The sequence below is a fragment of the Prunus dulcis genome, chromosome 5 (assembly GCF_902201215.1).
Source record: "Prunus dulcis chromosome 5, ALMONDv2, whole genome shotgun sequence".
NCBI lineage: Eukaryota > Viridiplantae > Streptophyta > Magnoliopsida > Rosales > Rosaceae > Prunus > Prunus dulcis.
The window spans coordinates 18059021-18081066 of NC_047654.1; the positions used below are offsets into that span (position 1 = coordinate 18059021).

Sequence of the window (22046 nt, forward strand, 5' to 3'; positions counted from 1 at the left end):
TGTTATGTGTATGAGTTTAATATATTATCGTCCATTTCAATAGGAAATGTCTTCTAAAATAAAATAAAATAAAATAAAATAAGCTAGAAGAAGGGATTGTTCCTGATTTTTGCTGTGTTTACTAAAATCAAGAGGCTTGAAACTATTTTCAAGTATAAAATTCATAATCAAATACTTTGGAAACCATACACATTCATTATCTCAGCATTGTAGAAAATTACAATAAATAAATAATAAAAAAACAACCAGATTGTAAGAAAAATAAATTCACAGCAACAAATACGAGCGGATACCTACCTGAGCGAAATATTAAAAAATATATATACAAGCAGATAATTGGGAAAAAAAAAAAAAAAGGAACTGCACAAATATGAAAAATGCCATCTCTACCCTTTCTGTTTTGTTATGGAGGAATTAGCTTTTCTGTTTGGCACCAAAATTTGGAGAAGCAAAGGAAAAGGAAAATGGTTGCATAAGAAATCCAAAGATTCATTTTGATGTCTCAGTCCAAAAACAATGATTGTATCTCTGCTTTCACCTTTAAGAAAAGCAAATTGTTTCTTGTTCAATGCAAAAACCCTTACCATTTCATTTCCAAAGCTTCTACTTCATCAGTAAGATAGTTACAAAGGGAAAAAAGAGTCATGGCTGCTTTGTCTCACGCCTTTCCAAGCATTCCGTCTTCCTGTTGTCATTGCCGAATAAGTAATCTCAAGGAAGATCACAAAGTCTGCGTTTGGGGTTTCTCCAGAGAAATATGTGACAATGAAATCGGTGTTTCTAGGGTTAACAGGAAGAAGGATAATAATAATCTCACCGGTCGCTGGACTGTGAATGCAGTTGACACCCACATTGTGGAGACCGCTCCACCTCGCACCACCGTTGAAATTCCCATTACTTGTTACCAGGTCGCTACTTCATTTTTCTCTTTTTTTAAAATCCTTATTATTTTTAATCTCTCTCACTCTCTCTTGCTACTTGTAATGTGTAATGTTGGTGGGCTTTGTATTTGTTAAATCCTGATTATGTGTTAAATGTGTATTCATTCTGGTTTGGAGCTGAGAAAATCGAAAGGGGATAAAATTGCTTTCCCTCCGCCGCCTTCTGCATTTTGTTCTGGCTCCGGATCCTGCAAGTCACTTGAGTCGCTCTTTAGTCTGCGGGCTAGTAGCATCATCTGCAATAGTGCCATATTTAACATTGTCCTCAAGAGCTTCAACTGTTGAACAAACTCTGCCATCCTTACACTTGAAGTGGTATAATCAAGTTATCAGAGTTTGTCTAGTTTGTACAATTTGTGTGATGTTTATGTGAATCTTGCGCTAACATATCCGTATTTTCTGAACTTTATTGTTAGTCTGACTCTGCATTTAGTAACTTAATGCTAACGTAATGAATTTGCAGCTTATTGGCGTTACTGATCAAGCTGAAAAAGATGAGGTTGTTAAATCAGTGATGGATTTGAAGAGTGCTGAAATTGAAGAAGGTTACACCATGGATGCTTTTGCATCTCGCCAGGTTGAGACTTTAAAGTTTTTTATTATATGTAGTAGATATACCAGGTGGAAAGAGCTTTCTGCTAGGTTGTTTAATTGCATCTTTAAATTATTTCTCTTGTGGGCTGCTTTGCAGGGTCTTTTAATGGATGTGAGAGATAAACTTCTTTTTGAACCAGAATATGCTGGTAATATTAAGGAAAAGATCCCACCTAAATCTTCCCTACGAATCGCTTGGGCTTGGTTGCCAGGTGCTCTTTGCCTCCTTCAAGAGGTACAGATTTGTCTTTGTACAATCTACTTAGTCTAACATAGATTTTTGTGGCTTAGTGTTTAGCCTTCAGCCTTCAGCCTTTCAGGCTCTTTTTTTCTTCTTTAAAGAAAAATAAATATTGTTAAACACTAATTTAAGAGGGATTGAATTCTTTACAGAATTTGATTGCTACAGTTTGTCGTGGAACTCATTTTTTCACCCATACTTTTTGTTGTGGATTCCTCTTGTAGATACACATTGCCTAATTGCATTTATTAAGTGTGTAACATTATCTTATTCGTAATATTTTAGAATAGTTTTTTCTTGTTTAATTTTTTAAAAGAAGGAAGAAAGGATTTTGTTTTGGAAGGTGGGTATAATGATATTGGATTTCTTCATTCTAGGTTGGAGAAGTTAAGCTTGTGCAAGATATTGGTCATGTAGCTGTTCAGCATCCAGATGCTAAGCCGTATGTTCATGATCTTCTTCTTTCTATGGCACTAGCGGAGGTAAGGCATATCAGCAAAGATGTCAGGATATTGTACCGTCCGTTTTGTTTCAGCATTGTTATGCCTCCTTTTCTTATCCTAGGTGCTTTCTTGAAGTGTGGAACTGCAAAGATTGGTTTTGAGAAGAACAAGGTGTCCCAAGGATTTGAAGCTCTTGCTCGTGCACAGAGCCTTCTAAGGAGTAAAAAGTCTTTTGGGAAAATAACATTGTTATCTCAGGTGATCTCCTCATCTTCCATGCGCTTTTGTGTCAATTTTTTTATCTGGTATTTTCTCATGGCATTTACTGGTTCAATCCACTAATTGGCATCTGGTCTGTCGCTCTGAAATGGAACTATTAGAATTCAAATCATCTGACTGTATCTTAGTGTTTGTTTTGCAAAGTAAAGAACATATATCTACATAAGAAAACAAAGTATGGTGGACCAAATGTTGAGAAGTTAAGTTGTTCTTAGTCAGATTGACCTGGTGGTTGAAAATTCTAAAATGTGACAAATTTCTGTTAGACAGCATTTAACTTTATTCCATGCCTGTACTTGCCCTAAAGTAAGCACGTGTTGGTCATGTTTTATAGATAGAAGAATCTTTGGAGGAGGTTGCACCTGCTTGCACATTGGAATTGCTAGGCATGCCTCACTCACCTGAGAATGCTGAAAGAAGAAGAGGAGCAATTGCAGCCTTGCGTGAATTGGTCAGACAGGGGCTTGGTGTGGAAACGTCGTGTCGAGTCCAAGACTGGCCATGCTTCTTGAGCCAAGCATTTAATAGACTAATGGCTTCGGAGATAGTTGATCTTCTTCCATGGGATGACTTAGCTATTACAAGGAAGAATAAGAAATCACTTGAATCACAGAATCAAAGGGTTATTATTGATTTTAATTGTTTGTACATGGTGTTGATAGCTCATATTGCCCTGGGGTTTTCAAGCAAACAAAAGGAATTGGTAAATTCATTCTGCTCCTAGGTCCAAATTATTATTTTTGAATATGAAGCCTGCTGAAATAGTAACTCTCTCTCTCTCTCTCTCTTACTTGAGGCAGAGGGCGTTGCTGCATGTTCCATTTTGTTAATTTCAGCCCTTATAATATGGTTGTGCAGATTGACAAAGCAAAGACTATATGCGAGTGTCTGACTGCATCAGAGGGTACTGATCTGAAACTTGAGGAAAATTTTTGCTTGTTCCTTCTTGGTCAGGTAAAATTTTCAGTTTCCTCCTAATTTTATTTCTTGTGCTGTTTCATTAGAATAGTTTTGGATATCTTGCAGAAACTATGAATTTGTTTTTCCTTTTTTCTTATTCAATCCTTCTCTTTTTTTTTTTCAATGGAATACTTGGTGATATCTCGGTTTCCAGGGTAATGAGGCTATGGTTGTTGAAAAGCTTCAGAAGCTTGAATTAAATTCAAATTCTGCTGCACGAAATCCAATCTCAGGGAAGGAAGTTAAGCATACTTGTGGAGCAAATCAAACTTTGGTATATCTCTTATTGTGTGCTGGAATTCTCATCTTAGCTGTCATTAGGACCATGCTTATCTTTACTTTGAAACATCGGGCAATGGGAAGGTCCTGAAAACTCAATGTGTTCTATATTGTGCCACTTCACACGCTACTTATTTCACTACAAACTTTATGTTTGTTTTAAAGGTCAATACTTTCTCATGTCGGACTGCCTGCTGAACTTGATCAGGAAATGTGGCTGAAGGAGGCTGTCCTTGCTGTGTTTCCAGACTCACGAGATTGCCCTCCATCGTTGGTGAGATTCACGAGAAGGGACTGTTAAAGGATAATAGCTTTGACTTTAGCAGAGGATTAATGTATGTATGTATGTCCTTGCAGGCCAACTTTTTTGGTGGTGAAAGGAGGACTCCTTTGAGCAAGAAAAGCAAAGTAGCTCCACAGAATTTGCCTATTTTAAGTCACAGACCAATTTCCACTACTCTCGTGTCAGAGCGGAGAGATTTTGATGAGTCTCTTTCCCATATGAACTCTTCTCAACATCTTGGAACAGCTGTTAAGCAGCTGGCTCCAACTGATCTTCAGAGTCCCTTGATATTGGGCAAGACTGGCAGTGGAAGCAGTGCTAGTGCATCATCTGTTCAATTGAAAAGGAATCTTGGCATGCACCATGACAAAGTTTGGAATGGTTGGGTTGCTAGAGGAGTTTTGGTGGGAAGGATCACTTTCGTGGCAGTACTGGGGTGCATTGTTTTTGCTTCCTTAAGGTTAACAGGCATGAAGGGAAACAAGATGAGAAATGCTTATAAATGGGGCCCTAGTAAGCCAAATATGCACACAAGTTCCATTTCTTGGACAACAGATTCATCTGTGGATTCTAGTCTAGTACCTGCTTATATCAAGGGAAATGGACTAGCTGGCAGACTTAAGAAGTTTTTGGTGACTTTTATGAAGCAGGTCAGGACCTGCTCAGATGCTGAAAATCCACAAATTTCATATCTGTCTTCTTCGACATCTGTGTTCCGGAGGCTTATGTCTATTGAAGAAGCTGAAGACCTTGTGAAGCAATGGCAAGCAATTAAAGCTGAAGCTCTAGGGCCTAGCCATGAAATTGATAGCCTCTGTGAAATCCTTGATCAGTCAATGCTTGTTCAGGTATAATATGTGGAGGTTTTTGAATATTTGATATTGTTATTTAAATAGTATTTTCTTAACAAAGTTCAGTCTATGAATACTTATGACATGGAATAAGTTGGATATGTCACAAACATTTTATTGTAATAATAAGCTCGGTAATTTACTTTCACATGTTTTCTTTTCGTTGATGCTTCGTTTAAGTTTACTGCTTTCCTCTACGTATTTGTTTGGTTACTTTCGCGTGCATGGTTCACAGTGGCAGGCTTTGGCTGATGCTGCAAAAGCGAGGTCTTGTTATTGGAGATTTGTTTTGCTACAATTGTCTGTCCTGCGAGCTGAAATTTTATCAGATGAAGTTGGAGGAGAGATAGCAGAAATCGAGGCTGTCCTGGAGGAAGCAGCTGAACTTGTTAATGAATCTGAACAAAAGAACCCAAGTTATTACAGGTGAGTTGAATTTATGATGTGTATTTAATGGAGAATCTGTATTTGAGTATTAGATTTTGGTTTGCATGTTTTTAATGTTAAATTTGATATTTGACTTCTTTTTTCTTGGATTGATTGCAGCACGTATAAAATTTGGTATGTTCTAAGAAGGCAAGCAGATGGTTCATGGAGGTTCTGTGAAGGGAAAGTGCAAACACCATCATAACATTGGCCTAGTTACTGGAATGCATGAACCAGCAGCTGCCACACCGAATAATGCTTGGCTAACTTGGTTCCTCGCATCTTTAATTCTTCTTGTGGAGGTCCCAACTAATTAGAAATGTGGATCTAAATTTAGGAGGTTTTTGGCAGAATTCCAAAATTGCAATTGGGTTGTTTAGTTTAGTTGATGTTGATAACTTTTACTTGTAGCTGAAATAGAATGAGCGGAAAATAGTTATTGGTTTCCTTTCGTCTGTGTCGTTGTCTCCGATTACTTGAGGCATTTAAGGCTAATTGAAATTGAATTGTTTGACATGAACTTCGGACTACTGTACAGATTATCTAAGTTTCAAAATTTACTATGTCATCTGAGTGTGCTTATTTTAGTTTATTATTATTTTTGGGTCCGAGTGCTTAGTAGTTTATTTGGGCCTGAACTGAAGCCATTGTTTTTTTATTATTAATTTTTCGATGAAATGATGTAACACTTTTGACGTTACTAATTGCACTTCACTACTTAATCATGTGTGATTTTAGCTAGGTTAAGAAAATATTATTTCTTCGTTGCTTGAGGTTGAAGACTTTATGATCTTTTAATTCTTTTCCTGTTTTGTCAGATTTAGTAATCAGTCAGTATATATATATATTAGGGTAAATTACTCAAATGGTCTTCAAATTTTTACTCGATTTATATTTTGGTTCCTCAATTAAATTATTCATTCAAATGGTCCATCAACTCTATATTATTCACTTCATTGGTCCTACCGTTACATTATGTTAATATTTTTGTTACATATGATGGCAAATTAGTCATTATTTTTCTTAAAATTAGGTTAAATCTAACATAAAATTAGACGGTTTGACTATTGAAAAGAATAATATAGAGTCAATGGACCATTTGAACGAATAATTTATTTGAGTGACCAAAATGTAAATTAGGTATAAGGGAAATTTGAATATATATATATATATATATATGTATATATAAACAAGACAAATGCCTGCGAATAATCCCTTTGCTAATTTCAACCTTAATTAAACCGGAAAAAAGGGACCAATAGGAAATATATATATATTTTTATCAAACAATAAGAAATATATTATTATTTTTTTGTCAGAACAATAAGAAATAATTTAGGGCATCATTTTATCAAAGAACGCAGCCCAACTAGAAAACTCTCTCAAGAAGAAGCCCATATTAAAGCAGAGCAGAATCTGAAGCTCCTTCAAAAGACTAGACTAGAGAGAGAAGCAGTTTGTTGATCGAATCCTTGAATTGAAGCACAGCATCAAAAGAGGTGATGGGTCGCCAAGCCGTAGCCAAGCTGATCGGTTCGATCGCATCACGCAAACCATCTCCGTCAACTTCTATTCTTCAGCGTCGACATTACTCCCCGGCTCCGCCACCGCCTCCGGCGGTTTTTGTCGACAAAAACACTCGCGTCATATGCCAAGGCATCACGGGCAAGAATGGCACTTTCCACACCGAACAAGCCATCGAATATGGCACCAAAATGGTATCACTAACAAACATGCCTCTTTCTCTCTTCTTCTCGTCTATTTTATTTGCTTTATTGAGTTGTTGGGGTTCTTCTTCTTTCTCCTATTTTTGTTTTTCCTAACCCAAGCTCCGAAATCAATTACGGAATTAAGAAAATTATGCTTTTATTCTAGTGCCGCCTGAGATTATTTTGCTGTATTACAGTTTTGGGATTTTTACTGATACTGGTACTGCATTATTTGTGCTTAGATTCATTTTCTCATTTGCTTAAACATCTATGTCTCTTTACTATCAAGGGGAGTTTGAATTGGTGAAAATTATTGGAAAATGAGTTATTGTTGACATGTGAAACTGAGAATATGGGTTTCTTATGCTAATGCATTAAAATTAAATGGACTCCTAGATTAGAATGGTCACTAATTTTCACAATTAATTGACTAAGTTTGAAGGTTTGAATTTCCCATAATAAGTTTTCCTCAGAAATGCTACATAACGTTATAAATTATAATCACCTTCTTTGTTTCAAACTGTTATGTAATTTTCCCTTCTTTCTTTCATTTCTTTATACTATTGTGCTGAAACAGGTGGGTGGTGTAACACCAAAGAAGGGTGGGACCGAGCATTTGGGACTCCCTGTTTTCAACTCAGTTGCAGAAGCAAAAGCTGAAACAAAGGCTAATGCCTCAGTCATTTATGTTCCCCCACCATTTGCTGCTGCTGCAATTATGGAGGCAATGGAAGCAGAGCTGGATCTTGTTGTGTGCATCACTGAGGGGATCCCGCAACATGATATGGTAGTATATTTTTATCATTTTAAATACGAAAGATAAGTTTACATGTTCATACATGACAATTTGGATCTTGGGTATAACATTTTGTTTTGTCGATATAATTCAATTTGTATGACAATCCTATTAGCTGATATGTCAGTTATCATATCTTTTGGGACTTCCAAATGCTTGGTTATTGAGTTTTGTCCTTCCTGGACTATCATATGATTTGGAATGTGAACTTTATTGAACTTGGTCATAGCTCTGATTATTAATTTCAGTTGACTGCAAGCCCAGTTGTTAAGCTTGAGTTTAGTGTTCTGTGATTCACGTGAAACTGTCCTGGAACCTAATAATTATGAATTTCAGGTACGTGTGAAGGCTGCTCTTAACAGGCAATCTAAAACTCGGCTCATTGGACCAAACTGCCCTGGAATTATCAAGCCTGGTGAATGCAAAATCGGAATTATGCCTGGTTACATTCATAAACCTGGTCGTGTAGGAATTGTTTCTCGATCTGGTACCTTGACCTATGAAGCGGTGAGTACTAATTGTGACCCAGTTAGGATGTACGAAGGGAGAAAGAAATCTTTTGCCTTTCCAACAGAAAATTTTGATACTAATTTGGTTTTTCAGAAGATGGGGTACTATTATTATGGTCATATCTTCATCCTCTTCTTGTTCGATGTTTGGATTTTGTGGGTGCCACCTTCAATTTACATATTATGCAAGTTTTCTTATACTTCTAACTAATTTTGTCCCTTTACCTTGCAGGTTTTCCAAACAACTGCTGTTGGCCTTGGACAGTCCACCTGTGTTGGTATTGGAGGTGATCCTTTTAATGGTACAAACTTTGTTGATTGCATTGACAGATTCCTAGAAGATCCTCAGACAGAAGGTTAGTAGTTCGTATTTTTTGGTGGCATGATCCTCAGACGGAGCTTGCTTCTATGAATTTGCTCTGGAGATATATCTGTGAACTCTATTTGTTTATGGTTGCATGTATAGGTCCATGGTTTGCCATTTACTCAACAGATCTATTCGTGTTTTAATGCGTGACTGTGCTTCATGTAAGCTATTACTAGTGCTCATTTACGAAGAATGTTGTGTATCACATAAAATATCAGGATACTCTGGGCCTTAAGAGCAAGTGTATAGAATTCTCTCTCTCTCTCTCTCTGCCATTTGCTTGAAATATTTATATCCATCAACTATAATGTTGGTGGTTGCCCATTTGTAAAGTAATGAACCTAGGCTTGATCTTTTGTGATTCAGATTTGTGTGGTGTGCCTCTGCGTGAGTTCTTGAATACTTACCATTCAAGTTCAACCTTTAGGACTTTTGTCTTTTCTAATTGTGGATGCTCGCCTGACTGTTTTTTATTGCTTAAAAATTCCATTGAGCACATTTTATTGATGTAGTATTGTATGTTAGCTAAACTTCATTGATTGGAAAAGAATTATTTGGATATAAGAAAAACATATGAAGTAACTCTTGTGTGATGAATTTTTTTTTATGTGCCCCTTTTAACTTGATGTAAGGTTTCTTACCCTTTAATTTGTGCGGATGTTTTGGGTAAGATGTACAGAAGAAAAAAAAAGTGTTGAAGTAGGGGACATGTGATTTGAACGTAATTCTAGGATGTATGTGTTTCAGGTATCATTCTTATTGGAGAGATAGGTGGGACTGCAGAAGAGGATGCTGCTGCATTGATAAAGGTAACAATCCCACTATCTTTCAGCCCCTCCCTCTGAGCAGAGTAGAAAGTTTGATAAACCCTTTTAGCATTTCTATTTATAACATAGTACTCGTAAAACGAGTTAAGAATTGAGTTTTGCTAGGGGGATAACCAGATAGAATTATCTTTTTGTTGACCCTTACCTTTTGAAGAATCAATTGATCCACATATTTAATTTTAGATGAACATTTTAAGATCAATACTTGATTTATTTTCAGTTAGTTGTAAAAGAAATGGTCTCTTCCCTTTCCATTTAAGGAAAGAGTCCCAAAACAACACACACCACCCCCCCCCAAAAAAAAAAACACATGCACACTCGACTCTCAGCATCCTAAATTCTCACAGTTAGCTTCACTGCTACCATCTTTATCTGTTGTCTATATATGGGTGGCAACTGATTATCTGACCAATCAAGCAGGAAAGTGGAACTGAGAAGCCTATTGTTGCTTTTATTGCTGGACTAACTGCTCCTCCTGGCCGTCGTATGGGTCATGCTGGAGGTATATGATTCATTACTCTCTCTCTCTCTCTCTCTCTCTCTCATTGTCTATGGTTGAGTGTGGTTTCATATCATTCTCATAACATGATAATCACACGTCATTGGTGGCATCTGCTTGTGCAGCTATTGTGTCAGGGGGAAAGGGTACAGCACAAGACAAAATCAAGACCCTTAGGGAAGCTGGGGTGACAGTGGTGGAGTCTCCAGCAAAAATAGGGGTTGCAATGCTTGACGTCTTCAAACAGAGGGGCCTTGTGAATTAGCCTGGACAATAGTAGTTCATTTGCAGTCACCTGCCTATAATGTTTTATGGCAAGATGCCCAAAACAACATGATTATCTCCAATTCTTCACTGATTATAACTGTGGTAGAGCATTTGAGTGCCCAGAGTTTTCCCTGCCATTTGCCACATTGGGTGGTTTTTGGGGATCCATTAATTTGTTTATGAGATCGTTTTTCATACATCATGAAGTGATTTTGAAGGGTGTCCAGAATACAAATATAAGCTCTTGCAATAGAGAAGCTAAGGGCATGGTTGACAGATTATGCACGTTTTTTACTTATGAGTTTAAAGCAGAATACGCAGCCAACAGCAATGATTAGAGACCCCAAAAAAAAGGTGAGTGCGGCGATGGATGCGCGGCCTGCACTTAAAAAACCATAACGCACACTATGGCTTCTTTTTCTGTTGATTTTATCAAATGATTCCTTCCCTCCCTCCCGTTAAAATTTATATTATCAAATGATTGCTACCGTTAAACGTTAAATTATCAGACAAAATAAAAAGATAATAAGAATAAAGTTGGGGTTTTTCTGAAGTCAACAAAAACCCTACAAATCAATATCAAATAATAGTCGGGAGGAACAGACAGAGAGAAAAAGAGAAAGAATCCAGTGGAATCAAAATGGCGCGAACCTCGTCATCGAAGAGGAAGCGAAAAGACCAAGAGGATCCAAACCCAGAGGTGACGCAGCGCAAGAGGCTCAAAGCCCTCGCCTTCTGCAACAACCTACTCTCAGAGGTCCCTGCTAAGACCCACGAGCCTCTCACCCCCTCAAACACTGTTGTTAAGCACCATGGCAAAGACATTCTCAAGAAATCTCAGCGAAAGAACAGGTTCCTCTTCTCCTTCCCTGGCCTCCTTGCCCCCATTGGAGGCGGTAAGATCGGTGAGCTCAAGGATTTGGGCACCAAGAACCCCGTGTTATACCTCGATTTCCCTCAGGTCTACTACTTTCATCCTTCATCCTTTTCTAATTTTATTTTGCTTGTTTGGTTTCTGAGAAAAATTTTAATTTTGGGGTTTTCAGGGTCGGATGAAGTTGTTTGGGACTATTGTCTTCCCCAAGAACAGGTATCTGACTATGCAGTTCCCTAGGGGTGGGAAGAGTGTCATGTGCGAGGACTACTTCGATAATATGGTCAGCTACTTTCTACAGTCTGTTTTCCGCATTGATTGTTAAGTTTCTATTTCAAATATATTTGTGGTCGTAGAAAGATGCATATCTTATACCATTTTGTTCATAGGCTTGGTTGATGATCAGTGCAGAACTGTAAATTATGATATAAATTTGAAGACAAGTTGACCTTTTATCATATCATTTGAATTCTTTTATATTTTCTAATGATTTTCTTTTGAGGGTTATTAGAAGTCAATAATTGCATGTCTGAATAAGTTAGAATTGCCACTTGTTTTTAACTGGTAACGGATTCAGTTAAGACTCATAGAACTAAGTATTAGGTGGTTGAGAATGAGGCAAAAGAACTGCAAAGCTGATATTTCGTGGAAACTTGTACTCTGAAAGTTGCATCTCATAAGGCAAAAGAACTACATAAATTTTATTCTTGTATCTTTTGGGTTGATTGAAATAGCATGTCTTCATTGTATTCATACTAATTACCCTATGCTTGCAACTCCTCTCTTTGTGTGCTTTTATACTTTGTGTACATAATGTTTCAGAGCTATTGTTTCATACAACTTCCACCAAGAATCTTCTTCATGTTCTTCTTACAGAGTGTGGTAACATCATTTTGCAGCCCCTTTCCAAAAAATCCACATCTTTTGTTTGTCTATGGCCATGTGCTTGTTATATGAAACTGAGTTTCTCAAAGCATTTTTTACACATATATATCTCAGCATTAGCTTTTCATGTCCCAGATCATATTTTCCGATGCTTGGTGGATTGGGACACAAGCTGAGAACCCCGAAGAAGCCCAACTTGATTTCCCTAAGGAACTTACTGAGGTTAGTTTCTGTTCATATAAGTCCGTCGTGTTGATATGTACATTTCATTTTTTTGATGATCCACTCTCAGGAATTTGTTGGTTTCAGGGACAACACGCAGAATATGACTTTAAAGGTGGTGCAGGTTCAACATCTGCAAACAAGCAAAGTGATCGTAAAAATGAAACTACATCTGTAGAACATTCCCCAAATGTTAAGGTTGAAGATAATGTATCAGATTATGGAAACAAGGATTTGATGAGAGCAACACCTGTTCGACATTCAGCAAGAACTGCTGGAAAACGATTCAAGTACTGGCCTAAACATTTTATTGCACTCACTAGATACTGTCATAAGAGATCAGAAGCGGGGGGAATTAAGTACACACATACTAAATATGCAAAGTAGATACATATATACGTACACATATTTGTACAGGAACATACAAACACACACACCCACACAATGTACCTTATAGGTGCTGAGGCCATCTCTAAATGATAAAATTGGAAACAAAATATTATTTTTCATTTGTGCTGCATTACCATATTTGCCTTTTCAAACCTATCTGATATACCTATGAGTAAGTAGTTCTTATCATCCAAAAGAAAAAGGGTAAAAAATAGATGAAACATATTGCAAATAGTTACAAAGGGCACTGATGCCCATTGTCCATTCTGACGTCACTTATTGAAGGCCTGAATGCACTCATTGCTTTTCAGCAGATGAGTTGTTATGTGGAAATGTCGTGTAGCCTCTACGGATATTAAATATGTAAACTATTAGTTGATTATCTACATGACATGTTGATTATCATAGATAATTAACCATTTTGATATATTTTCTTTTTACTGGAGAATAATAAAAGAAACGAGAGTGCTTGTTGATCGTCCAGAAGGCACACATTTTCCTGTGATGTGTCCACACATGCTTCAGTGAACTCTTGTTTTGTCACCAATTAATTGTAGATGTTGTATCATGCTTACCTTTCCATTTATCTCTAACATTTTTGTTGGTACAGTTTTGGAAATGCTTCTTCTGGAGATGATTCTTTTGAAAGCGATACTTACTTAAGTGAAGGAGAAGATGGAAAAATTGGGGGACTTGATTCATCATCCGGGAAGCATGCTAGTGGGAATATCCTTATATTTGTCTTAATTTGGTGAATTCCGACATTAAAATTTTACTTTTGTATGTACCCACCAGCTATTTTGTAAATTGAATTTGGGTTTACCATACATTCATTACATCAACCTTCCATCTCAGTTAGCTATACCTTGATTGATTCCCTTAACTGGTAGATACAGACTGAAAATCTCAGCTTTGGAGACGTTGACATTGATAATGAGGATTCTGTGAAAGGAGCTCAAATTCCCAAACAAAATCAGGAGTCCTCTGTGTCAGAAGCTAAATCAAAGAAACAATCGCATTCTACCTTTGCAGTGACTACATCTGTGGAGGACTCTCATAGAAATCATAGTTCGCTTATTCAGGCTACTATATCTACATTGTTTAAGAAAGTGGAGAAAAAGGTAAAGTTTTATGGCTTTTATTGTTAGTTTTATTACTCGTGGGAGCTTTTTGTTATGTAGCTATGGTATGTTTCAGGACTATTAAGAAGCCTGAAACTGAAAACCAAAATGAAACACCCGGTCAGGGTGGGATTTCTGAGTTTCTTGGACGTATGAAAATAAAATAGCGCACCATGCATTGCCATTTTGCCCTTCAACTCCTGCTTAATGCTTACCATGCTCCGAAATTTCTGAATTTTATACAGAAAGTGGACTCCATTATGCAAAGTCAAGTACAGCTTCCTTCTTCAAAGGTTCATGAAACACCAAAAAATCCAAAGAAACCTGCATCCCCAAAAGGTTGCTATTTTCCTAACTAGTTTTCTTATTATGAATACATTAGTATCTGAATACTCAGAACAATGAAAACTGTTGATGTTTTCCAGTTTCTGGCCAGAAGTCACACCAAACTGATTCAAAGAAGAAGGTTAATCAGGTTATTGTCAGTTATTAATGGTCCTTTCCACTTCTCCCTGCCCTTTCAAACAACAATTCTGGCTAATTTTTCCTTTTCTTAGCAATGGCTGCTTTGCATCGGAATGTTACCCCAGCTGAGGTAATTTTTTGTCCTTGCAGGATGGACGACCTAAGGAAAAGGCAAAAACTATCGAGGAAAAGGATTCAGGTCTCTCTCTCTCAACAAAATCCATATTCAAATGTTATGGGATTGTTTACCTTTTTATTATCATACTTCTTCCGGATAGTTATTTTTTCCCTCTTGTATTATTTGTTTATTCTGAAAGTTCTTCATAACAGTTCCTCTTAAGTATGCATCTACATGTGGGCAAGTTAGCTTATAATTGACCTCTGTGTTTGTGTAGGAGGCAAAAGCTTGGCAAAGAAGAAACAAGATGAGGTGTGTTTGTGTCTGGCATCATTTGTGTTTTTCTTTGTACTATGGTCATTAGTGTTTCAGTTTCCCAGTTTTTTTCTTCCCTTTTTTTTTTTAAATTTTAATTTCATTAGAACTTATATTTTGTGATTGTTATCAAAGCTCTGCTCTAATTGATCCTCCAAAAGAAGCTCTACTCTAATCAAAATGCATTTCTCAATGTAAACATCAGATTGTTGATTGTTGATTCTTGTGATTCCCTTAGATTTGGAGGATGGAGGTGGAAAGAAGAGGGAATTAGTTTATTAGAGTGGATTTCTGGCCCCACTCTTGTTTGAATATGATCAGGTGGTTAGTTCTCCTTGAATGAAAACTAACAAACCACCAAGAAAGAAGTCTTTTAGAGCATTATCTCACAGAGAAATATGCTTCATAGTGATGAAATATATTCTATTGGCCATAAATTAGGTTGTTGCGACTTCATAAATGATTTTTCCTCAACAGGAAATTCTCGCAACACCCAATTGTGAGATCTTTCAATTGTTCACTAGCATGAATCTTTTTGTATTAGTGCAAATTTGGAGGTGATTTATATTGCAGCTTGAGTTTTACTTTCAAGCACGACCTCTTAAATGGTAATTCAAATTGTACATAAACATGTAGGTTGAAGAGGATGATATTGAAGAATTCTCAAGTAGCTCACGGGTAATTTCTAGTTTATTTAAATCTCTCTTCTACTGTTTTGGAGATGGATATATATAATTTGTAAGTCCTTGAAGATGGCACAGAGGTGATTGGTAATTCAATGGTGATGGTATATATCAGATCAGATGGGTTGGTGCGTTGGGTGCTGATCACTGGAAATTGGCATGTAAAGCCAGATGATATGATTTGTTTCAAAATGTTATTTCCTAGTTGAAACTGTGATTGATATTTGCTAGAGTAACGCACGTATGATCCTCCCATGCATGAAATGCAACAATCATATGCATAATGCATGCAGTGCTCTAGCAAAATACCATTTCCTTTACTATTGTTATTTTTACTGGAAGTAAACCTTAATTGTTGCTCTTGGTAGCCATTGATGGTGATGGCACAACATTTGTATGGAAAAGGCTGAGTTTTTGAGCTTATGCGTTGTGCAGGACACTGATCTTAGTGATGAGGATTGGGCTGCTTGAGATGGTAACGACACAGGGTGTATAGAGAACGAGAGATGCACCCGTGTCAAGCAAAGTGATGTGATATTACTCCCCTGTGCAAGGCCCAAGGGATGATGATGATGATGAGAGTGTTGAAGAGCTCGCTCGCTCGTCTGGTGTTATAAGAAGAGTTCCTCAAAAATTGACACATTGCCTGCCTGCCTGCCACATACTGTAATCTTCACTTTCTTATTATTGTCAGGCATAGATTGTTTTCATAAATGTTTTTAGATGACATATCCGCCCTCTTGTTCCACTTTCGTCTTTATATCTGATTTTATCCGAAACTAAAAAATAAAGCATTTGACATCTTAAATTTTAATGTGGACAAGGTATAGCCATGGTGTTAACTCTTGAGCTGGGATACTACAAAGCCCTTGAGGCTTGAAATCTGGATGAGATTCAATTAGTTTCTGAGTATATTTCTTAGCTAATTATCTTTGTTTTTGTTGATTTTTGAGTTTTTGGCGAATGGGTATTGATTGTTTTCTGGTTTCACTAATGAATTCTCATTTGGGGTTTTGCTAATTAATTTTTCTCACTTCGGGGTTTCACAAATAAATTTTCGCACTCCAAGGTTTCACAAATAAATAATCGCATTTTGGTGTTTCACGAATGAATTGTCTCATTTTGGGGGTTTCGTTAATGAATTTTCGCATTTTGGGTTTTCACAAATGAATTTTCGCATTTTTGGGTTTCGTTAACGAATTTTTGCATTTTAGAGTTTCAAAAATTAATTTTCGCCTTTGGGTTTTAGCGAAAACCCAAAATGCCACAATTCATTAGCAAAACTAAAAAATGCAAAAACTTAATCGTGAAACCCAAACATGTGAAAATTCATTAACGAAACCCCAAAGTGAGACAATTCATTAATGAAACTCTAAAATGCGAAAATTCATTAACGACACGTCAAAATACGAAAATTCATTTATGAAACTCCGAAATTTGATTATTCATTATTGAAACCCTAAAATAGGAAAATACATTCGTAAACAAATAATGTGAAAACTCATTTGCGAAACCCAAAAATGTGAAAACTCATTTATGAAATTCTAAAATGCGACATTCATTAACATAACCCCAACGGAACAAAAAATGTGAAAATTCATTAACGAAACCCTAAAATGTGACAATCCACTAATATGAAAAAAAAAAAAAAAAAGAGTAAATTTATTTACGAAACCCTAAAATACGAAAAATTCATTAGCAAAACCCCAAAATGTGACCACTTATTAGCAAAACTCTAAAGTGCAAAAATTCATAGCAAAACCCAAAAATGTGAAAACTCAATAACAAAACCCCATAATGTGATAATTCACTAGCGAAACACCAAAATGCGAAAATTCATTAACGAAACATACAAATGCGACAATTTATTAGCGAAACCCAAAAATGCGACAATTCATTCGTGAAACCCCAAGTTGCGAAAATTTATTTTTGAAACCCTAAAATGAAAAAATTTATTCATCATTGAAAGTTCAATAACGAAACCGCAAAATGCGACAATTCATTAGCTAAACCCTTCATTTTTTAAACCCCGACCTGCCAAAATTTATTTGCGAAACACCAAAATACGACAATTCATTAGCGAACCCCTAAAATGTGAAAAGACATTCATGAAACCCTAAATGCAAATATTCATTCATGAAACCCCAAAATAAGACATATCATTTTGATATCCAAAATGCAAAATCCATTTGCGAAGCCCCAAAATTTGAAATTTCATTAACGAAACTCCATGATGCGACAACTTATTAGTGAAACCCCAAAATGCCAAAATTCATTAATGAAACCCTAAAGTGCGACAATTCATTAGTGAAACCCTAAAATGTAAAAAATTATTTCCAAAAAATTCATTAGCGAAACCCTAAAATACGAATTCATTTGTGATACCCCAAAATCCGAATATTCATTGATGAAACTCCAAAATGCAACAATTCATTAATGAAACTTAAAATGCGAAAATTCATTGATGAAATCACGAAATGCAAAAATTGTCTTGCCGATGCTTGTGGATACATAAGATCTTCTTAGTTGGAAGATGCTTGTGGGCATGGAAAGCCCAGTTGAGTTAAATTGTCTTACCGATAGTCTTGTGAGCCTTTGGCTTTGTGGTCGGTCATTTCGGCTTTATCGTTTTCTATTGACGACCAACAAACTAATTGAAGGAGATAAATTTGTATAATGAGAATGGATTCAATGAGGAAAACACACAACTGATCCTGTAGATGCATATCATTTCAAAGTTGATGGCGACATGTATAATTAAAGATGTAATATTATTAAAGCTAGGACACATCATGTAATTAAAAGTATGAAATCCTTCACTAGTTGGCATGCACATAAGTTAGCACTTAGCAGGTGCATGTTGCAGCTAGTGAGGATTGAGGTTGTTGACGCAGGTGAGAGCAGGGCGGAGATCATTGCGGAGGTGTTGAAAGGAAGCATGCAATTGTTTGAGTCCTTTCAAGTCGAGCTCCTCAATAGGAGCCTCCCACCAGCCCTGTAACTGGCTCTTGCTGCTGCTACTTCTGCTTCGAGTGCTTCCAGCTGCTTCTGCTGATGATGATATTTCTTTTGCTTTTGCTTTCATCCTCTGTTGAAGCGCTTTCCCTCGCTCCCTCTCAACTTCTAGCTCGCTCACCAACTCATTGTGTTTCTTATTCATCTCATCGATTCTTACCTGCCGGTAGGCCTCCACAATAGTATGGCGGCTCCGATCAATAGCATCAAGATTCATTATATTATCATCAATATTATCATGATTTTGATCATGATCATAATCATGGTGCTGATGATGGTGGTGGTGGCCATTTAGAAATCGGTTCGCTATTGAGTCAATGGAAGAGTTAGCGTAGGAAAATGGCTTTCCGGAGGGTGAAAATACCACCACACCAACCTCAGCGCCGCATAGGGTTGCTAACTCACTTGCCTTCTTATACACGCCAGATCGCCTTTTCGAGAAAGTAACAAGGCGATCATCTTGGTTTTCAATCCTCTTCATTTCAATCTTTTGCCTGCCCTTGGTTTTCCTGCCTTCCATGGCTTGAACAACCTCCCAATGATAATATTTAATTACCTTGTAAGGAGGTTTTACAAAATATAAATAAAATTAACTCACTGAAAGGAGGTTTTTTCTTTCTCGGTTACTTTGGCTAGTGATGATGATGATAAGAGTTTAGCCTTTCTTTGCCTTGGTTTGGAGTGTGGAGATGCTTATATGTAAATATATAGAGAAGCGAAACCCCTGAAATTATATGGTATTAGATCATTTGTAATTCCCATAAATCGTTACTTCCATTTTACGCACTTCAAATCTAAAGAGGACCAAATTTTTTTGGGGTGGCACTTCCAATTTTGTTTTTACCATTTTCGATTGTTTATTGTCTTTCCTTGCGTTTGAAGAGCCTTTTTTCCTATACACTATAGTCCGTCTTGCTATCGAATGGGCACCTCCTCCTCTCAAAAATCATACATATACAGTATACTTACTTCCTCCACGCGATATTCGGCATCATAGTTGGGCACCTTCTGATTCTGATCATCCATAATGTTAGTTGATCGCTCGTCAAACTTTAACACTTGATGAGCCTGGTCACACCAACACTCAGATGGGATCCATCGCACTATATGTACATGTTCATCAACCCTGATTAAGTTGTATTAGATACACTGAGGGGAGATTTGAATTGCTTATTTGGAAGAAATGAAATCAAGATTGAAATGGAATAGAATCGTGAATGATACACTCAGGGGATATTGTCTTAAAAATGAATGGCGCTATGTAAACTAAGTCAACTACGAGAGATTAATTATCAATTTAAGCAAGCAAAACACTTAATGTAATTTTATGTAATCGCATAGTTTGGTAAGGCTATTTGGCAGTGCCTTTGTCTGCCCCAAAGCAGCATTTGATATTTTACAGAGATATGCAACCTTCCAATTCCAAGACTTTGCACTTATTCATATACCTAGGCTATCAATCATGCTGATCAGCCTTAGGCTTTACCAGTTAAGAATGTAGTAACTCTATCGTTTTCTGCCCTTGACAAAAACCTCATGCAAATTGGTGGCTTAACCCCGGCAAGAGAAAGTATTGAAGCAGGCAAAGTCCAAACCCCATCGCCACAGATCAAACCAGAAGCTACTGCAGGCACAAAAGCATCTGCCTTGGCCTTGTTCACCCTTTCCCACAGAAACACTATCAAGCTCCCAATGCACATGTCAATGGCAAAATACGATCCCAAATAGAAAGGTACTGCCATTGCCACTGGTAGTGGAACGAAGCGTGCCCTCTTATTACCAATGCAATCCTTGATCACGTTTGTGAGAATGGCCGCGCCAAAGAAGACGGTGCAAAGTAAGAGGCAGTGCTTGGGGAGAGATTTGAAGCCTTCCACCCCGAGAATAGCCATGTTACGATACACAACAGCAAGGGGAGCAGGATAGGCACTTTTTGGTGTGCCGAGGTCAGTGAAGGCTTTGTAGAAGAGCCAAAACACACAGGGAGAAATTACACAACCCATTGCTGTACCGATGACTTGGCTCACAAACATTGACCGGGGGGAAGCCAAGGTTAGATAGCCGGTCTTGAAATCTTGGGTTAGATCAGAGGCTGTTGAGACAATGTTCATCATAACTCCGCATGCTGCGAGTCCAGCAAGAACACCACCATGTGCAGAGCCGGCCCATGCCCCGATCATGAAGATGGCCACCTTTCCGTAAGTGGAGGCCAGAGACCAATCAGTGAGGCCACAGCCATATGCATTACAGAAAGCCAAGCTGGGCGCAAAGAGGTAGATGACCAATATATAGTACCATTTGAGTTGGGGAAATATGTGGGGGACAGTGGCAATTGAGACTGCAGCAATGGCAACATAGCCTCCAACAGCAAACCATGCTGGAATTTGGTCTTTGAGAAAGAGTTGGGTGCGGCGCTGGTCATCATATGAGAGAGCAGAGGTCACAGCTGGAGAGACCTGATCTTCAATCGGGAGAATGTTGTTCACATCTTTGGCTCGGAGTTGGGATTGCAAGGCGATGAGGGTTCGACTTAGCACCTTCAAGAAGTTGTATAGCCCGTCACCGAGGATCATGGCAATGGCAATGAAGACCTAATGAATTGATTAAATACAGTACAGGGGTAGGTAAGTTTGAAGATAACAAGTATAACTTGTTCAAAACAAAAGTAGTAGTAGAAAAGAAAACAGATCACACACCTTGTAACCTTGAAGGCCATTCATGCTTTTTGGGCTGAGTTCATTGCTGTACCAATCGCCACTCCTGTTTTCTATGAGAGGCCACATTAAACCCCAAGACAGAATACCTCCAAGAAGAACAGATATGTTCACAATGTAGGGGCAAATCATCCCTACTCCAACATATGTGGCCGAGAAATCAAAGAAGAACCTGCAAATAGAAATTCATGAATCACGATCGATCGAGCTACGTACCACATTACATTACATATATATATATATAATCGGACAGATTCAAATAAGAATAATGTATAAGTAGTACTGGTTCTGATATGCTTTGAGGCCGAGCGTAGGGAAGCTTGCAAATCCACAATCACTTCCAGCAGTATAGAACCACTGAAAGAAACCCCACAAGAAACTGAAGGAGAAGAACTTTCCCAACTCCTTTACTTGTTTCCTAATTGAATAATAATAATCCAAAAAAAAAAAAAGGAGTTTAGATTAGAACCATAAAATAAATAAAAAATAATTTTGAAGGAGGAGTTACTTGGCTAGCTTGGCTCCTTGAGGAGTGTGGAAACTGTTGATAAGATGAGCAGTTGCAGTGCCACTTGGATATGTCAATTTGAAGTCTATGATCATGATCTGAAACCAATCTCATGTTATCTTGACTAGTGAGTGAGTGTTGAAAGAGTTGATTCATTAAAGTTCTTATAAGTTTATTAAGTACCTTTCGAAGAGGCACGACAGAGAAGAGGCCGAGAAAGCTGACAACAAAGAGAAAGCCAATGAACCAAAGCAAGCCTGGATCTTTGATATCGCTCGTACTGTTGTCTGTGGATTGTTGGGCAATGCGTGCACTCATGCCAAACAGATAGTTCCCAAAACCTCCTGTCAGTTTGTACATTTACTTGACACATTACGTACTTATATAAATAAATATATAAGCTTGGCATATCATTATATCATACATACATGAATCATGATAGATGATAGATGATACAATACACCA

The 22046-nt window shown here is 37.4% G+C and overlaps 5 protein-coding genes across 8 annotated transcripts; 3 read left to right on the forward strand and 2 right to left on the reverse strand.

Moving 5' to 3' along the window:
- The first annotated feature begins 422 nt into the window (after positions 1-422).
- Positions 423-5892, forward strand: LOC117628557 (plastid division protein CDP1, chloroplastic). Of its 2 annotated transcripts, none has more exons than XM_034361037.1 (12): positions 423-908; positions 1405-1518; positions 1633-1770; positions 2154-2258; positions 2355-2477; positions 2833-3201; positions 3357-3452; positions 3613-3732; positions 3946-4011; positions 4095-4868; positions 5107-5297; positions 5418-5892. In XM_034361037.1, the coding sequence occupies exons 1-12, from the start codon at positions 645-647 to the stop codon at positions 5500-5502; spliced, it is 2445 nt and encodes an 814-aa protein (XP_034216928.1). In that variant the 5' UTR covers positions 423-644; the 3' UTR covers positions 5503-5892. The 2 variants fall into 2 exon arrangements, with proteins under 2 accessions (XP_034216928.1, XP_034216929.1); XM_034361038.1 differs by lacking the exon at positions 423-908 and adding an exon at positions 1040-1256.
- Positions 5893-6527: 635 nt separating this feature from the next.
- LOC117627203 (succinate--CoA ligase [ADP-forming] subunit alpha-2, mitochondrial) lies at positions 6528-10552 on the forward strand. The gene is made up of 7 exons (XM_034359158.1): positions 6528-7015; positions 7584-7793; positions 8139-8309; positions 8544-8667; positions 9426-9487; positions 9926-10007; positions 10130-10552. Exons 1-7 carry the CDS (start codon positions 6800-6802, stop codon positions 10267-10269), a joined length of 1005 nt encoding a protein of 334 aa, XP_034215049.1. The 5' UTR covers positions 6528-6799; the 3' UTR covers positions 10270-10552.
- Positions 10553-10638: 86 nt separating this feature from the next.
- LOC117627201 (DNA-binding protein RHL1-like) lies at positions 10639-16250 on the forward strand. 3 transcript variants are annotated; one of them, XM_034359155.1, is made up of 12 exons: positions 10639-11232; positions 11318-11428; positions 12166-12252; positions 12340-12542; positions 13253-13368; positions 13537-13763; positions 14009-14102; positions 14189-14238; positions 14379-14427; positions 14624-14658; positions 15298-15339; positions 15780-16250. In XM_034359155.1, exons 1-12 carry the CDS (start codon positions 10912-10914, stop codon positions 15813-15815), a joined length of 1371 nt encoding a protein of 456 aa, XP_034215046.1. In that variant the 5' UTR covers positions 10639-10911; the 3' UTR covers positions 15816-16250. The 3 variants fall into 3 exon arrangements, with proteins under 3 accessions (XP_034215046.1, XP_034215047.1, XP_034215048.1); XM_034359156.1 differs by lacking the exon at positions 15298-15339; XM_034359157.1 differs by lacking the exons at positions 14624-14658; positions 15298-15339; positions 15780-16250 and having other exon boundaries at positions 14321-14428.
- Positions 16251-18210: 1960 nt separating this feature from the next.
- LOC117629179 (agamous-like MADS-box protein AGL29) lies at positions 18211-18879 on the reverse strand. The gene is made up of 2 exons (XM_034361683.1): positions 18418-18879; positions 18211-18339 (listed from the first exon to the last, which is right to left on the reverse strand). Exons 1-2 carry the CDS (start codon positions 18877-18879, stop codon positions 18211-18213), a joined length of 591 nt encoding a protein of 196 aa, XP_034217574.1.
- Positions 18880-19626: 747 nt separating this feature from the next.
- On the reverse strand, positions 19627-21914 carry LOC117627205 (probable metal-nicotianamine transporter YSL8). The gene is made up of 5 exons (XM_034359161.1): positions 21765-21914; positions 21582-21679; positions 21357-21491; positions 21056-21245; positions 19627-20950 (listed from the first exon to the last, which is right to left on the reverse strand). Exons 1-5 carry the CDS (start codon positions 21897-21899, stop codon positions 19835-19837), a joined length of 1674 nt encoding a protein of 557 aa, XP_034215052.1. The 5' UTR covers positions 21900-21914; the 3' UTR covers positions 19627-19834.
- Positions 21915-22046: the final 132 nt, after the last annotated feature.

Bases quoted from the DNA above. Each gene is read 5' to 3' on its own strand.
- LOC117628557 (XM_034361037.1), top strand. From the start codon at position 645: ATGGCTGCTTTGTCTCACGCCTTTCCAAGCATTCCGTCTTCCTGTTGT. The intron at 4,869-5,106 runs GTATAATATGTG...CATGGTTCACAG, and splicing joins ATCAGTCAATGCTTGTTCAG to TGGCAGGCTTTGGCTGATGC. The intron at 5,298-5,417 runs GTGAGTTGAATT...GATTGATTGCAG, and splicing joins AAGAACCCAAGTTATTACAG to CACGTATAAAATTTGGTATG.
- LOC117627203 (XM_034359158.1), top strand. From the start codon at position 6,800: ATGGGTCGCCAAGCCGTAGCCAAGCTGATCGGTTCGATCGCATCACGC. The intron at 8,310-8,543 runs GTGAGTACTAAT...TTTACCTTGCAG, and splicing joins GTACCTTGACCTATGAAGCG to GTTTTCCAAACAACTGCTGT. The intron at 9,488-9,925 runs GTAACAATCCCA...CCAATCAAGCAG, and splicing joins ATGCTGCTGCATTGATAAAG to GAAAGTGGAACTGAGAAGCC.
- LOC117627201 (XM_034359155.1), top strand. From the start codon at position 10,912: ATGGCGCGAACCTCGTCATCGAAGAGGAAGCGAAAAGACCAAGAGGAT. The intron at 11,429-12,165 runs GTCAGCTACTTT...TTCATGTCCCAG, and splicing joins AGGACTACTTCGATAATATG to ATCATATTTTCCGATGCTTG. The intron at 12,543-13,252 runs GTACTGGCCTAA...TTGTTGGTACAG, and splicing joins ACTGCTGGAAAACGATTCAA to TTTTGGAAATGCTTCTTCTG.
- LOC117629179 (XM_034361683.1), bottom strand. From the start codon at position 18,879: ATGGAAGGCAGGAAAACCAAGGGCAGGCAAAAGATTGAAATGAAGAGG. The intron at 18,340-18,417 runs GCAAAAGAAATA...AGCCAGTTACAG, and splicing joins AACAGAGGATGAAAGCAAAA to GGCTGGTGGGAGGCTCCTAT.
- LOC117627205 (XM_034359161.1), bottom strand. From the start codon at position 21,899: ATGAGTGCACGCATTGCCCAACAATCCACAGACAACAGTACGAGCGAT. The intron at 21,680-21,764 runs GTACTTAATAAA...GATTGGTTTCAG, and splicing joins CTGTCGTGCCTCTTCGAAAG to ATCATGATCATAGACTTCAA. The intron at 20,951-21,055 runs GTGTGTGATCTG...TCAATTCATTAG, and splicing joins ATGGCCTTCAAGGTTACAAG to GTCTTCATTGCCATTGCCAT.